General features: G+C 53.7%; 1 protein-coding gene across 4 annotated transcripts in view; it reads left to right on the top strand.

Moving 5' to 3' along the window:
• Nol4l (nucleolar protein 4 like) overlaps positions 1-14823 on the top strand; it is a 37533-nt gene extending 22710 nt beyond the window's left edge. For 2 of the 4 annotated variants that reach the window (XM_055617986.1, XM_055617985.1), the window contains exons 3-8: positions 1740-2017; positions 4646-4831; positions 4912-5103; positions 5309-5431; positions 5988-6189; positions 10422-14823. In XM_055617986.1, the coding sequence (XP_055473961.1) occupies positions 1740-2017; positions 4646-4831; positions 4912-5103; positions 5309-5431; positions 5988-6189; positions 10422-10639 (1199 nt within the window). In that variant the 3' untranslated portion in view covers positions 10640-14823. The remainder of the gene's footprint in view (positions 1-1739; positions 2018-4645; positions 4832-4911; positions 5104-5308; positions 5432-5987; positions 6190-10421) is intronic. The other 2 variants (XR_008721392.1, XM_055617984.1) reach the window with 2 other exon arrangements.
• Positions 14824-15588: the final 765 nt, after the last annotated feature.

Here is a 15588-nt window from a genome sequence, read left to right as displayed (position 1 = left end):
CACTGAAATAGGCTCAGCTGGAAGGAGCAGGGCAGACAAAGCCCTAGCCTGGCCTGGAGACCCAGGTGCTCAGGGGTTAGGTTGGGAGCTGGCAGGGCAGGCTGCAAGGTCATGAGGCTGGAGCATGGGCAGTCAACTCCAAAAAAGGCTTGGCGATGACAAAGGGAAGCCTGAGATGAGAAGCCTGAGCTGTGACGGTGCTGAGGACAGCAGAAGTGCGGCAGTGGTGGGTTTTGATGGTTGCTGAGCAGGTGGCACGCACAGTACCTCAATTTCCCACTTACTTCCTTAAGACTCTATAGCTGGTCCTCCAGGCATGCCAGCACCCTATAGTCCTCACTGCTCCTGCATCTGGGATGGGGCCAGCACACCGTGGGCACTCAGTTAACTGCCAGGTAATATGTTTTTCTCCGCAACATTCTAGACTAGTTGCTAGAGATATTGCCAGAGAAAAACTCAGCCCATCTTGGAGGGCAGAGGACTCAGCAGAGAGACCCCAGAGATAGGCTCAGGGGCTTGGGATTAAGCTCGTAGGAATAGGGAGGATGGAGCAGCGCTGCCTGAGGGTGGCCTGGGCTGTGTAGCCTGGCCAGATGACCTGCAGCGGCTGAGGGGGAGAAATGCCACTGCACCACACTTTCCCCATCCCCCCCCCCCCCCCCGGGCCCTGGTTGCTTGATGAGCAGACCGGCCCCACCCTCAGGCAGCTAAGAGGCTAGTGATTGGTTGGGGCACTAGAGCCGCTCAGTCACCATGGGGACGCTCAGGCCGTGCGCACGTGCCCAGTGCTCAACACTAAGGACTAAATCTTCATAATCTGTTGGCTGTGGGAGTGGGGGCGGGTCAGCGGGACCCTGGCCGGGGAGACGGTGGTCCAGGGTATGGTCAGGGCCCCCTTGCCACCCTCCCCCTCCCCTTGCTGAGTTTAGCTGCAAGGCCTCCAGGGTACCTAAGCACCGTTGGTATCCACATGGGTGCTTACCTGACAGTGACCCCAGGAGGTCTCGAGTAGCCGCTGTGGTCTTAGATAATGAAGCAGGAGGCTGGGTCCTGTGGGAAGAGAAGCCTGGAATTTATCTAAAAATGTGTATTCCCTTGGAGCGCTGTTATCCTCCGGACCCTGCCATGGCGCACTCTGCACAGCAGAGGGCTCCTACCTCAAGAAAGCAGGGAGACCCGCTGAAAGAAAAACCTAGGCGGTGCAGCCCGTGGACTCAGCAGTTGGCTCTGAGCTGTCTGAGGCCGCTTGGCCAGGCACAGAGGGCAGGGCCTGCAGATCTGGCTAGACTCTATGTAGGAAAGCAGGAATGAATAGGGAGTTTGGTAGAGGAAGGAAAAATTCAAGCCCCCCTCCCCGTTGCAGAGGGACATGAAGGGGGGTCAGTTTTGAGCAGCAAGAAGAGGTTAATCCTGCAGTCCTGGAAGCATCTAAGGACCTGTGGTAGGCCCGCCTGAAGTGGAGCCTCCGCTGAGCTTGTCTCTCTCATTTGTAAGTTTGGAGGTTAAAAGGAACCTCTGAGCTCTACACTTGCTGGTCACGCCCACTTAGCTCCGAGTGGCCCTGCTCTTGCCTTGGCTCGGTGGTAAGCCTGCAGCTCGGTTCAGATCCCAGAGCACACTTGCGCTCTGCAGGGACAACAGCACAGGCACTGAGGGGGCGGCTGAGGCCAGCACGCCCGGCAGGGCCTGTGCAGACAGTGGTGCAAGGCCAGTGCTGACACCCAGGGCTCTTGTTCCAGACGACTCCTCATCTGAGAGCGGCAGCGGCAATGGCTCCTCTACCCTGAACCCATCCACTTCGAGCAGCACGCAGGGCGACCCCGCCTTTCCTGAGATGAATGGCAACGGGGCTGCAGCCCCCATGGACTTCACTGCCAGCGCTGAGGACCAGCCCATCAACTTGTGTGACAAGCTCCCACCGGGCACAGGTCTGGGCACGCCGTCCTACCCCTCCGATGGCTGCGGCACTGACGGTCTACGCAGCCGCGTCAAGTACGGGGTAAAGAGCACTCCAGAGGTGTGTGTGGCTGCAGGCTGTGCCTCTAGGTGGTGGGGAGGTCGTCCTACGGACTGTAGTGGAGCTGACCCAGCCCCTGTGTGACATCAGGCCAGGGCAGTGGCTGTGGCCACTCACCGTGATTTCCTAGACGTGCACTAGAATGGCAGATGGCTTAGGGTGCCCCAAGTAGGTCTCAGTTCTCTGAGAAGCGTTTATCTGTGAAGTGGGCCAATGGCTCCTGCCTTGGTGGAGAGGTGGCAGGTGATATGTGTCTCCGAGGCTTGTTCCCTTTCCCAGAACAGCGTCTGCTATAAAGAATAGCAGCAAGTGGCACATTTGGCACAGGAGTACAAGCCAGGGCTGAGTGTGGTAGTTGTGCCTGTAACTCCAGCCCTCAGAATCTGCCTGAAGCAGGAGGGGTGCTGCAGTTGGAAGCCAACCTGGGGTACACATCCTCAGATCCAAGACAGTCTGAGCTACATAGTGTGGGACCTTAGAGGGGGAAAAAAGCTTATAAAGAGGTTCAGTTGTTAAAGGTGATCTGAGTTTGATCATCCAAGCCTACATAAAGTGGAAGGAGGGGACCTGCTCCACAGAGTTGTCCTTTGACCTCCACATACACTTTGGCTTCTATACTCCTTCCCCCACTGTGTGTGCGCACGCACACACACACATGCATACACACACATGCATACACACACATGCATACATACACACATGCATACACACACACACACACACACACACACACACCCCTTTTGTTTGAAAAGGCAGCACAGACCTCAGAGCTCATGATTAATCTGCCTACCTGCCCCCACTTTTTCAGATGCAGAAAAGGGGTGAATTGTCAGGATAAGGGCTGTGGAACATCTCTCTTGACCAAGCTGGTGCGGGTGTAGAGGTGGGCAGGGTGGGTCTCCTGCCGTGGTCCATAGTTCTACTCACTGTCATGGGCCATCAGGGTTTTTTCCTGAAAGCAGGTGCCAGCTGTCCTGGAGCACCTTCATCTCTGCCCCCTGAACCTACCTGCCTACTCTTAGACCTTTCTGCCCTGGCCTGTCTCTTTTTCAGGGGGTGGGACACATGGCCAGGACATGATCTTAAGTGACAGAGTGGAACTGGTGCCACATGTGTAGCACAGCCCATAGGGATCAGGTTGGGAGCAGGTACAGGGACCAGACAGAGCAGCCGTCCCAGGGGTGGAGGCAAATTTGGCTCAGCAGAGCCCTCGAGCCACTTGCTCCCATGGCCATATGGCACAGGGGTAGTAGGCACTGAGGGCTCCATACAGTTTTCTCATGCTGCTCTGGCCCTGGCAGAGGATTCAGTTAAAGAATCACTTGCAGGTGTGACTTGTCCACAGCCAGCTGGTAGCCAGCCCTGTGCCCCGCAGGTATTTTGACCAACACTACTATTCTGAAGGGCTGAAGTTCTGCCCCTAAGTCTTTGTGTGGTCATGGCGAGAGGGGCCTAAGGGCCAGAGGCACCAGGCCACATGTGTCTTTGTTGAGTCGTTCCTCAGGGAACTTCTAACCCAGGCTGTGGCTGCATCACAGTGCCTGACTGCAGCTGTGTGCTCTCCTGGGCCCATCTTCCCCACTACATGCCAATGTCCTTCAGAGGAGAGATGATAAAATCAGGGCATGCCACAGATACAAACTTAGCAAGGCAAATGGGAGCAGCCTCAGATCCAGGGACAAGGATTGTGGAGCTGGTTGACGAGGAGCAACCTAATGGCTGGGAAGCAGGAGAAAGCAGAAGCCATAGTCTCAGGGGAAACAGGCAGTTGGTGAAGGCTGAGAAAACCCAGAAGCCCAAATAGATCCTAGAACACAGAGGGGCTGGCTCATGGGAATCTTTTTTGTGTCCTTTCCATGACATGACCAGTCCTAGAATGGACACACCCACCAAGGAAGCTGCTACCACCTTTGCTTATTGTCTGTCTGAGGGAAGAACATATGTGGGAGCAGAGCACTTAAGCCCTTCCCCCTTCAAAGTCAGGCTATACTAGGCAGGCTGGGTCTGCTCTCTCCCTTCTTGAATTCCTCTTTTCACAGGCCTCATAGCAATCTCTTGGGAGATAGGCAGAAACAGCCTAGCCTGGGAGCTGGGGACTGCACCCTGCCTCGTGGCCCTACTGCCTTGGCTGGCTCCGTCTCCTAGCCCATCTGTTCCTCCTCCTGATAGACAGCACATTTGCTTCTCTGGTGACAGCTCACTTGTCAAGTCAAGGCTGCAAGTCCCTTGGGGATCCAGGAAGGAACCCTGGAAGCCCAAACAGATCCTGGCACACAGGAGAGGCTGTCTGGTGGCAATCTTTTCTTGTGCCCTTCCTTCAACGTGGCAGGTCCTGATGTGGGCACTGCCACCACGGAAGTAGCTACTACACTTCACCCATTGCTTCCAAGAGACAAGGCCCTGTGTGCTGTTGCAGTCAGGCCTCCTGATGGTAGCCCAGGGACGCTAGGGTAACAACTGTTGCTCTTCGTTCACAGTGGGAGGTAGGATTAACTTGCTGAGGATTTTGTAACCAAGACTCTTGAGGCAGCTGGGTGAGCTCACCTACTTGGTCCCCAAGCTTACCGTGGGGGGGGGGGCAAGTAGGCAGTCACCTGACTTGTCTCCCTACTTCTTGCCTGGGTTCAGTCTCCCCCCTACAGCTCTGGGAGCTATGATTCCATCAAGACCGAAGTCAGTGGCTGTCCCGAGGACCTGACAGTGGGCAGGGCCCCGACTGCAGATGATGACGATGATGATCATGATGACCATGAGGACAATGACAAGATGAATGACTCAGAGGGCATGGACCCTGAACGGCTCAAGGCCTTCAATGTGAGTACCAGGCAGGGCTGGCGGGACAGGGCTGGGTCTAAGGCAGGGGCAGCCCCTCCCATGGCCTGTGTCTCCCCTAGATGTTTGTGCGGCTGTTTGTGGATGAGAACCTGGACCGCATGGTGCCCATCTCCAAGCAGCCCAAGGAAAAGATTCAGGCCATCATTGAGTCATGTAGCCGGCAGTTCCCAGAGTTCCAGGAGCGGGCCCGCAAGCGCATCCGCACGTACCTCAAGTCCTGCCGCCGCATGAAGAAGAATGGCATGGAGATGGTGAGCACCTCCCCCTGGCCACCCTGACCTGTGGCACCATCACTGTCCTCCAGACCCCTCACTCCAACTTCCCAGGAGGCCTAGTTCACAAATGAGGAAAACAGGCTATTAGGTGCTACAGCCCAAACCCTTGCTCTTCCACCCTCTGGCCCTGGCCAGGACCCTTCCAGCCCACACACCAGTGCTATGTCCTTTCTGCCTGCAGACCAGACCCACTCCTCCCCACCTGACCTCAGCCATGGCAGAAAACATCCTAGCAGCTGCCTGTGAGAGTGAGACAAGAAAAGCAGCCAAAAGGATGCGCCTGGAGATCTACCAGTCCTCACAAGTACGTGCTCGAGCTGGCTAATTCCTAACGGGGTCCTCCCCAAAGGTGGGGGAGGTCCTTGGTCATTCCTTGTACACCTGCAGCTGGGGCGCAGAGGGGGCGGGGGGAAGTAATCACATAGTCTTAGACTGACATCACCGGGGACAGAAAGGATGGAGAGAGGCAGGTGCCGAGAGCTGGGTGTGGGTAGTGCCAGAGCAGCTAGTCTCTAGGATTGGGAGACCCGGCAGAAGGAAGGCTCACTGGGTGTGTAAGTGCATCTCTGTAACCCCAGCACTCAGAGACTAAAGCGGGGAGGGAGATCACAGGTTCTAGGCCAGTGTGGAGAGATCTTTGCATTAGGCAGTGACAACCTAGTGTGTCCATGGGGGGACATGTAGTCAAGGGAGATCCCTGGGGCAGGGTGCCCAGGGAGAGAACCAACAGCATACCGAGGTCCAGCCACATCATTGGATCCCAGGAGCAAAGAACTGCAGCCTCTGCCTACCTCATGACAGGGACAATGACCTGGCTTGCTGTCCATCGGGTCCCCCAGCACTACCGCCCTCCTTTGCAGGACGAACCCATCGCCCTGGATAAGCAGCACTCTCGGGACTCTACAGCCATCACCCATTCCGCCTACTCACTGCCAGCCTCTGCCTACTCCCAGGACCCTGTGTACGTCAATGGTGGCCTCAGCTACAGCTACCGTGGCTACGGGTCCTTGAGCAGTAACCTGCAGTCCTCTGCTTCCCTCCAGACAGGGAATCACAGTAACGGTAAGTAGGGGGTTGGGCCTGGTTTCCAAAGTAGTGCCTAGCTTGTTGTACACAATAGCCTTTGAGAGGAGCCGGGCAATGGCCCAGCTCCCCTATTAGCGTCCAGTCTTTAGATGAGCTCAGGAAAACCTGGGCTCCCTTCTCATCAGTCACCACAAACACCTCTCTTTGGTTCCACTCCCTAAAAGGCCCCTATGAGTTGGCAGCAGAGCCAGAATCTGGCCCAACCTTAGCCCTCCATGGCTAAGGAAGCCCCCATTTAAGTCATCTGGGTGATGGCTACACATTGGGTTCTTCTGCTCCATGCCTAAACTGGGCAACTTGGCAAGCGCTTCCCAGGAATGTGCTGTTGGTGCCACACCTGAGGGGAAGGAGGCGGGAGACAGAGACCTCCTGCACCTCCTGTGGCATATGCAGCGTTGTCTTACGTGGGAGCAGAGCAGGCATCCAGTCCTTCTCTAGCAGGGGCAGCAGGGAGAGAAGGGTCAGGGGCTTACTGGGCTTTGGTGGGGGTTGGGAGCTGACAGGCTTTAAGTACAGAAGGGCTGTGACCTGTGCTTGGCCTCCATCATCCTGTTCTGTCCAACCTTGTGATGAGAGGGTTTCCAGGGACAGGCCAGGAAGCACAGACAGTGTGCCTCCATGTTATCCAGGGGCCAGGGAGTGAAGGAAGTCGAGGACATCAAGCTGCTAGTGTAAGGGCGCAGACAGAAGAAGAGACACGGTGGCAGGGGAGCTCCGGGCTGGGAGACCTTGGCTGTCCCTGAGTAGCGAGCGGGAGGGCCGGTTTCCGAGCCCCGGTAGAGAGCCCAGGCCGGCTCCACACACTCCTTGCTCCACACCTGCATGCTTTCTGTGCCCCAGAACTGGGAAGGAAGCGCTGGGGTCTGGTAGGTCCCTGCCTGGGCTTAGCCTCTCATCCCTTCTAATGCGTCTTAACCTAAAATAAGAGGCTGTGGGGCCTAATCCCTAAAGCCAGGCCAGAATGGTGCACACCGGGGGTAGAATGGCTGCCCCAGAGCCACTCTCCTTCCAGCCCCTTTGCTGGAGTATCTGAAGTGGGTTTCAGGATCAGGGAGGTTAGAACTCTTGGGGACACTAGTACCAAGTGGCTGAAGTAGGGACAACCTGGTGCCCAGTCACCCCCAAGCAGCACATGGTAAAGTCTTCACGCAGTACAGGCAACATGGCTTGTCTTGGGCCTGCAGCTCTGGTGGCTCCCCAGCCTCTCATGAACGTATGGGTCCTGAAAGACACAAGCAGCAACCAGAGCCGAGACCAGGAGGCAGCTTTCTGTCCTATGTATCCCATCTCTGGACATGCTGGTTCCTTAGAGATGGGTTGGACCAAGAGCTGGCCATTTTCCTCCTTGCTGGGAGCAGCCTTGTTCTAGTGCCTCCAGCAGTGAGGAAAACAAGCAGTAGCTACTGGGTCACAGAGCCATCCCTCCCACTGTCCTGCCCAGTGACAGCTTCTCATGGGATTTCTTGATTCAGCTTGGACCCCAGAACAGCTATGCTATCATCCCCATTTTGCTCATGTTGTCCCTCAGAGATAGAACTGCGCTTGGACAGAATCAGACCCTGCCCCTCTGGCCTGGGGTGGTAGGCAGCTTGTGCCCACACCAGCCCTCTGGAGCCGACTAGCAACCTGAGAGTCTAGCTGTAACCAGACCGTGCACAGGGATCACAGATCAGATAGGCTTAAGGAAACAGGGAGGGGTGGGGAACTCTTTAGGCAGCCGTCAACAGGGAGCTGAGATTTGGGGGGATAGAGGGAGAAAAAGAAACCCGAGGCCACCTCTGACTGTTGTTACCCTGGGCATTGCCTAGATCAGAAGGAACCAGAGGGAATCAGACCTATTTCATTCCCTCTGGGTGTTGCAATTGGGATATCCAAAAGCCAGCAGAGGCCACAGCAACATGGAACCCACCTACCTGTTTGTTTGGTTCTGTTGGGATTTACAACCCTTCTCCTTCAGCCCGTGTGGATTGTAACAGACTCAACTGTCCTGTATCTTAATTTCAAGAGCACCGTTATGTGTTTGTCTATTTTTATGGTGTTAGAAATTGGACTGGGCAGGTACTTTACCACTGAGCTACATCCTCAGCCCCAACATTTTTTTTTAAAAGTAAACCATCTACATTCTCTGGTTGGGGGGGGGGGGGCAATAACTGGGTTTACAAACTGTCTATTCAGGGGCTGGAGGTATGGCCCAGTTAAAAGCACTGGCTGCTCTTTCAGAGGACCTGGATTCAATTCCCAGCACCCGTGTGGCAGCTCCAGTTCCAGGGGATACAACACCTTCACACAGGCATACATACAGGCAAAACACCAGAGTACTTAAAATTAAAAAAAAATTAAAAACAATAACACATTGTCCAAACACAGAGGCCATCTTCTTTTCCCAGTAAAGGGCTGTGCCAACTTCCTTTAGCCAACAGTTGTTTCCATAATTTATCCCCACTAGAGGTTACTAGATGTAACCTCTAGTCTAGATGTCTCCAAAGACAAAGTTTTGCCCATCTGTAAAGCGGCAGTGTAAGCGCAGTGATGGACAAGCCTGGCCATCACAACCTACAGGGAAGTAGGGACATGCTGATGGCCCATTAGGGCACCATTTACTCCTCTAAGATAGCCTCCTGATGAAGTATGTGGGCAGGAGACTCAGTGGGCAACAGCTAGGAAAATGACCTACCTAGGGTGGCAAAGGGCTCACGGAGGGCATGGTCTCTCATTTCCTGGCTCTCTTCATTGCTGGTTTTCTTGATAAACACCTACAAGGCCTTTCAAGCTCCAAATGCTTCCATGTCTACCAGGAGTGTATTCTAAAAGCCCCAGGCTTGCTGAGAAGCTGCTCCTGGTGGGCACTTCAGCTGGTCCTCCCGCAGGCTGAAAAGCCTGTCTGCTAGGTTCTGTCCGTGCTTCCCTAGCCTTCACAGAAGCTCCTGCTTCCAAGAGGCTCCTTGCTTCCATTTAAAATCTGAAGCTGGGAAGAGTTCAGAAATTGCCCATGAGGTGGCAAAGAAACACACCTGCTGGATTCCTAGGCTGGCAGCCTACTCCAGGGAGCGAAGAGGTCGCTTGTGTCTCCTTCTCTCCAGGGGTTTTAAAAGCTTGGGTTGGTTTTTTTGTTTGGTTGGTTGGTTGTTTGGTGGGTGGGTGGGTGGGTGGGTTGGTTGGTTGGTTGGTTGGGTTTAACTGCCACAGCTAGCCAGTAGAGGGCAGACAGCAGACTGTTCTGTTTCCCTCTTGCTTTTCCAAAAGTCTGTCCGGGGGGCATCCCATCACGGGGCAGAGAAACTCCTCAGAGGAAGAGGTGCTGGGGCAAAAGCGAACCTCGTCCCTCTTCCGTCCACAAGCACTGTAAGCGCTCTAGAGGCAGGGTGTTCCCTGTCTCTCCAAACTGTGACGGTGTCTGCTCCGTAGCCTCCCCGCATGGTGCTGCACATTGCTTGCCTCCCTTCTCAGCCTTCTGGAGAAAAGGCACTTGAACCCTACTGCCCCCCAGACATGCCAGCAGCTCTTTGTCACAGTGCCTGTAGCGGTTTCCTCCTGGGACTGTTATTCCTGTTCCAACCTTGACTACCACCTGGGGAGAGGCAGGGCTCAGGAGTTCATGGGGGATGCTTCTTGGTCTCAAGGCTGCCCTTTTCCTTACCTGGGACCAGAGCTGGGCTGTGTCTGGAGGGAGCCCTCACAAAGAAGTGAAAGGCACGAGTACAGACAGGAAACTAGTTTGGAACCTTGCTGTGCCTGATGCCACCTGTGACTTGATGCGTGCTGCCCATTCCACTGTCCATACATTTGCGGAGTGATCTGGCAGAGCTCCCCACTTCCCCTTCGCCTGTCAAGTGGGTGGCAGTAAGGCTCAACCTAGAACCCTTGTCACATCAAAGCCCCCTCTTAGGTGATGGGAATATAGCCATTGGGGAAATAGAGCAGGGCGTCCGAAAGACCAGGCCCAGTCCACTGGCCTGGCTGGGTGCCCTTCTCGGATACAGGCAGGGGCTTCTCCTTCCCCTAATTTTTTTTTTTTTAAGATTTATTTATTATTTATACAACATTCTGCCTACACACCAGATCTTACTATAGATGGTTCTGAGCCACCACGTGGTTGACTGGGAATTGAACTCAGGACCTTCAGTAGAACAAGTGTTCTTAACCTCTGAGCCATCTCTCCAGCCCCCTTCCTCTAAAATTTAATCTAAATCATCTTTCCCTCTCTTCAGGGCCCACAGACCTCAGCATGAAAGGCGGGGCCTCTACCCCCACCCCTCCCACAGCCACCCCTCCCAGCAACAGCACCAGCAGGACCATGCCCACAGCCCAGCTCAGCCCCACGGAGATCAGCGCTGTGCGGCAGCTCATCGCTGGCTACCGAGAGTCCGCAGCCTTCCTGCTGCGCTCTGCGGATGAACTGGAAAACCTCATTTTACAGCAGAACTGACCCCGCTGGCCCCCAGAGTGCACGACACCAGGGAAGGAGGCTGTCCCAGCCTGGACCCAGCTTCCTGCCTCACCAGTTGGTACCTTGTTTTCTGAAAGAGGTGGGGTCCAAAAGAGCCGTTTCTAGCCGAACTCCGAGCATCTGAGACTTTGGGCACAAGGACACTTTTGTTTTTGTTTTTGTTTTTAATTTCACCACACAGGTGCTCTGACCTGCTTGGAAAGAGGCCAGTGGGGCAGCTCTAAAAGGGTTGGGGCTCCTCTGACAAGGCACAGGGGCTGCAGCTCTATGTAGAATCACCTTCGTGGACCCTGATGTTAGAACCCCCAATAATTACCTTTCAAGTCTTAGGTGAGCAGAATTGCATATTTATTAAGAGCAAAAGTGGACCGTTTCCTCCTCTCCCCTTAGTAATTTATTTTTCTGAATGGATTCTTTTGTGTTTGTACAGATTGCCAGTCTGTGTCTGTCTGATCAGAAGGATGTATCCCTGTACCTAACATTCCATATCACTACACTGATGGGGGCTGGGCCGGCCGAGCTGGGTGCCAGCGCGCTGTCCTGAGTGCCCAGCACACCTCTGGGAAGGCCACCACACTCCACTAGGCTGTCCTGCTGAAGATCCCAGTGCTGCCACGGGACACTGCCAGGCACTGCCAAGCAGGGGGACCTCACCCACACTCACTGCAGACAGAAGCACCCACCCTCCCTACCGAGTCCTAGTCACACGGCCACCTGTATTCTACCTCACACTCCAGCGTGGGCTTTTCCAGGATGTGCTCCAAGTGTGTTCTGAATGGCTGTCTCCCCAACTCCCACACAATGTGTCTATCTGCTGGGAGGTAAATCAGACCCAGTGTCTAAGAGCCAGGGCCCAGAGTGGCTCGGCCCTTAAAACCAGCAGCTTGCCATTGCCTGGCTCTTGTAGATGCTTGACAGGATAGTTGTGCGAGCTGGTCAAGGACCCAGGTCTAACGAACACAGCCCCCAGCCCCCAGCCCCCAGATAACCTGCCGGAAGGGCCACGTCTTCAGGGCCAGCTCCCTTGTCAGGCGTCTGTGTGCCCCGGGGGACCAAAGCTTCCACCCCTCACCTCATGATGGGAGTAAAGGGATCAGATTGTCTGTGGAAGTGGGGAACTATTTGCGTTTTCCTAGGACCAGACTTTCTTCTAGAAAGGCCTGTCCTGTAAGAAACCCAGTCCCTGGAGTGTGACAAGGGACAAGAAAAAGCTTACCTGGTTTCCTTCCTCCCTGATAGGCACTTCCTCTTGCTCTGTGCAATACCTACCAGTGCTGCTAAAACCAGGGATTCACCCAGACCTCAGCAGGCCAGGGGGCCTCTCCCTCAACACTCCGTAGCCATGACAGCAGCACCCTGCTGCCTGCCCCTGCCCAGAGCTGGCAGAAGCCCTGTTGCCTTTCTTCCCTCAGAGCAAGGAGGCCTCAGGGGAGCCAGGGCTGAGTGGACAGAGATAACCACAGAGAGCCACACTTGATCCCAGAGCAGGTGCCCTTCCCGAACTGGTTGTGGGAAGGGACTGCTTGCGGCAGCCCGGCAGAGCGCCCCTCTGCCGGGCGGACAGGCGGTGCCAGTGCAGATGCCCTACCTATTCCGATTCAGGGCGTAAGGCAGGGCTCCCCCTGCACACTCCCACCCTGCGGTTCCATGTGGTCTTCGAGGCCTCCAATGCCTACCCAGCCACACCACCTCTGCCTTCATGTGCCCGCTCGCCAGGCCTCTGGACTGGGCCAGGACACCTGAGCCCCTACGTACAGCACAAACTCCAGTGCCCAGGGCCTTCCCACAGCTGGCCGACCATGTGCCCAGATCCCCACCTGCTCAGTAGGACTTCTGGATGTTTGAATTTGTGTAAATATTTATTTTTGTGTGTGAATGCTACCAAGTAATCAGTAGATCTTTTTGCAAAATGTTACCCCCCCCCCGGCAATTTGTGAAAATATTAATGTTAAAAATTGGCAGAGACAATCGCCGTCCTAGAATTTCTGATATCAATTGCTTACCATGTCATTTCTGCTCCCAGAGGCAGTACCCAAGCTAGATGAAAATGGTTTGCATTTTTGGAAGAGAGGAGAGAAGAGACTAGGCAGGGCCTTCTCTCCCCCCTCCCCCCGCTCGCCATGGGACACATCTGTAAGAATAAGCATAGTCTACATCCAAGTGGTGTTTCCTAACTGTTGCAAGCAGCCTGGACTGGCCACCAGCAGCCTGCACCCAGAGTATGGTGTGAGCACAGGTTCCACGTGTTTTGCTTTCAAGGGAAACAGAACCAATGCCAGTGCTGATGGCTTCCAGATGGGCTGCAGGACAGTGGATGCTGTCATGCTGACCTGGGCTTCTTCCCAGAGAAGCTGTTCCAAAAGCCTCAAGAGCAGCCATATCAGGAGCAAGTTAGTGTGGACACGGGATTCCATTACCTAGTTCAGTCAGGGAACTTGTTCTGTTTTGCTTTTGTTTTAAAAGTTGCAGCTTCAAGCCTTCCCCTCCTGACTTGGGCCTGCGTTTTCCTAGGGAGAGCTTCCCAAAGCCCTGTCCAAAAGCCGCTTCAGTGCGAGGTAAGGCTCAGGGCACAAAGTAATCATTGGTGATCTCAAGTTGCAGTGGAAATGCCAGTGTAGGATCCACCAACCCCAGAGTCCTTGCGGGGCACATCCCGAAGGTGTCGAGAGCAGTCGTGGGGGACCTGTCAGACCAGTGACGGTGCATGTGACCCATCTGAAAGGAGTTCTCTCTCGCCACTCAACAAATGCACAGTTTATTCCCAAGGACGGTGTTGGGGAGGGGCAGGCAGGGCTAGGAGGTCTCAGAGGACTTGGGACAGGTGGGACCCATTTCTAAGGTGGGCCCCTATTCTAAGGGCCACACATGACCCCACAGGTGGTTATAGGATTAACTACCAGTTCATTCTCGAAATGCTGCTTTGAACTCAGAGGGTTGATACTTTTCATTTGTAATTTTTTGTAAAACTTTTTACGAGATAGTAAAGTATTTCACCAGAATACCAGTTTCAATCTGTCCGTGGTCTGATTTTTATATAATTTAGTGGTGCTTTAGAAACTTTGTTTTGTTGTTTCTGAGCTCAGTAGCTCAATCCTCTCTTGCCTGTATCTACCTAAGACCAATGTGAACCTTTGTATTTTGCTCCTAATTTTGGACTCAGTGGAAGTGTACTGTTTACATGTACAGACGCCCCCTCCCTGTGTGTTCTGCAAGACGCGCTCTCGAGGAGGAAGACGCACCTCACTAGCTCATCTGCTTAGCAAAGCCACAAAACAAAACCTCTCACTTTGGACCCGCTTCCACCTAAAAAAAAAAAACGAAAACCTACCACCATCCGGAACTCAGATTTGCCAACACACTCTGCCTGGTAGATGCCCCGTGCCTCTATCATGCATTCCCTTAGGAGAGGACTCAAGCTAGCACCTCCTGCCGGCCGGGTGGGGAATAGCACACAGAGGAGACACTGGTAGGACTTGACCGCCCAGCCCTGGGAGGAAGTTCTTCTCTGGGCAGCAGGTAACAGGAGCAGGCCAGACAGGAGGTCATCAATCTGCTGGCATAACTGAGACACATTTTTTTGGGAGAGCAGGAGTTCCGTGGCAGCTGAGACTGTGACTTGAGTGCAGATGGTACAAGCACTTCTTCAGGGTTCCCACCACCTCTGGGGGAGGGTCAGGGAGGGGCTCCAGACAGTAAGCATATGGCACTTACCACAAGCAGTGGATGGCACCAACTTTTAAAGGTGACTTTATTAATCAATGGTTTCACCGCTAAATTATATTTTTTACAGATATGCACCTATGCAACTTAATGTGGCTCTTCTAAGCAGGTGAGGACCTCCTCCTCAATGCTCTATAAAGTGTTTGTGTTCTGTATAGTGAGTTTCCCAGTAAATGTGGCTTAATACTTTAATTCTTAGGATGTGTCTTTCTACGTGATGCAGCTACTAAGTTCTGTTTTGTTTGTGGAATGACTAGCACAGGCCGATGCCCTCTTTCCCTCACTTACCAGAAGACCAGTGAGCTGTTAATGAGCGGTTATCATCATGGTATTACTGCTAAATGCACTGATGTCATAAGTATGTGGAACCCTTTTTCCTTTTGAAACTGTATATCATATACCAGACTGAATCGACTTAATAAACACTGAACAACAAACCCAAAGCTGAGCTTCAACTGTGTCGCACACTGAGCAGCACTGCCAGCCAGGCCTGGTCCTTCTCTGCCCACCAGCAGAGCTCCCCTTTCCCTAGCCAACAACTGACTCGCAGACATCCTTGCTAGGTTTTCCTGGATGAGTAAGCCTGTTAGAAGGGGAGGGGAGGGTGCTCCTCTAGGGTGCCCAGCCCTGGTGGCAGGGCTCCTGCAAGGCAATCCAGTTTCACAGCCACTGCGTAACGCTCTAGAGACCACGCAGCAGAGGTGTGCTGTGTTACACCTTGCCCAAGTTCAGTCACCAGCCAAGCAACAATCTGGCTGCAGCTGTGACAGCCAAACCTGCGCCCTCTCCTGTTACCGAGGTGCCTGGCCAAATGACCGAATCCAAGCTCCTGTGGCCACCCATAGCCTAGCCGGCCAGTCCTGACCTTTCAGTAGCTGACACCCAGTTCCAGGCAAAGCTCTAATCCTACCCGGAAAGAAACAAAAGGCCACTTTCCCTAGTATTTATTTACTTTTTATTTTTTTCCTTGGTATTTGCATAGTTTTCCACCCTAATAGTGATTTGATCATTTAGAAGACATTACAGGAAGATGTCAGGGAAGGGAACAAGTTGATTACCAAATCAACTTGAGTTAAACAAAGTTTTTAATATAAAAGCTAATTTTTTTTTTACTATTCAAACTGTCTATGCATATACATTAGTAGGGTTTTTTGTTTGTTTTGATTTTTGTTTTGTTTGAAACAGGGGTTTCTACATAGTCCTGGCTA

Source organism: Psammomys obesus, unplaced genomic scaffold (assembly GCF_907164565.1).
Source record: "Psammomys obesus unplaced genomic scaffold, mPsaObe1.curated_primary_1811, whole genome shotgun sequence".
Taxonomy (NCBI): domain Eukaryota; kingdom Metazoa; phylum Chordata; class Mammalia; order Rodentia; family Muridae; genus Psammomys; species Psammomys obesus.
The sequence above is the reverse complement of the archived record's forward strand: the minus strand, read 5'-3'. Positions and strand labels throughout refer to the sequence as shown.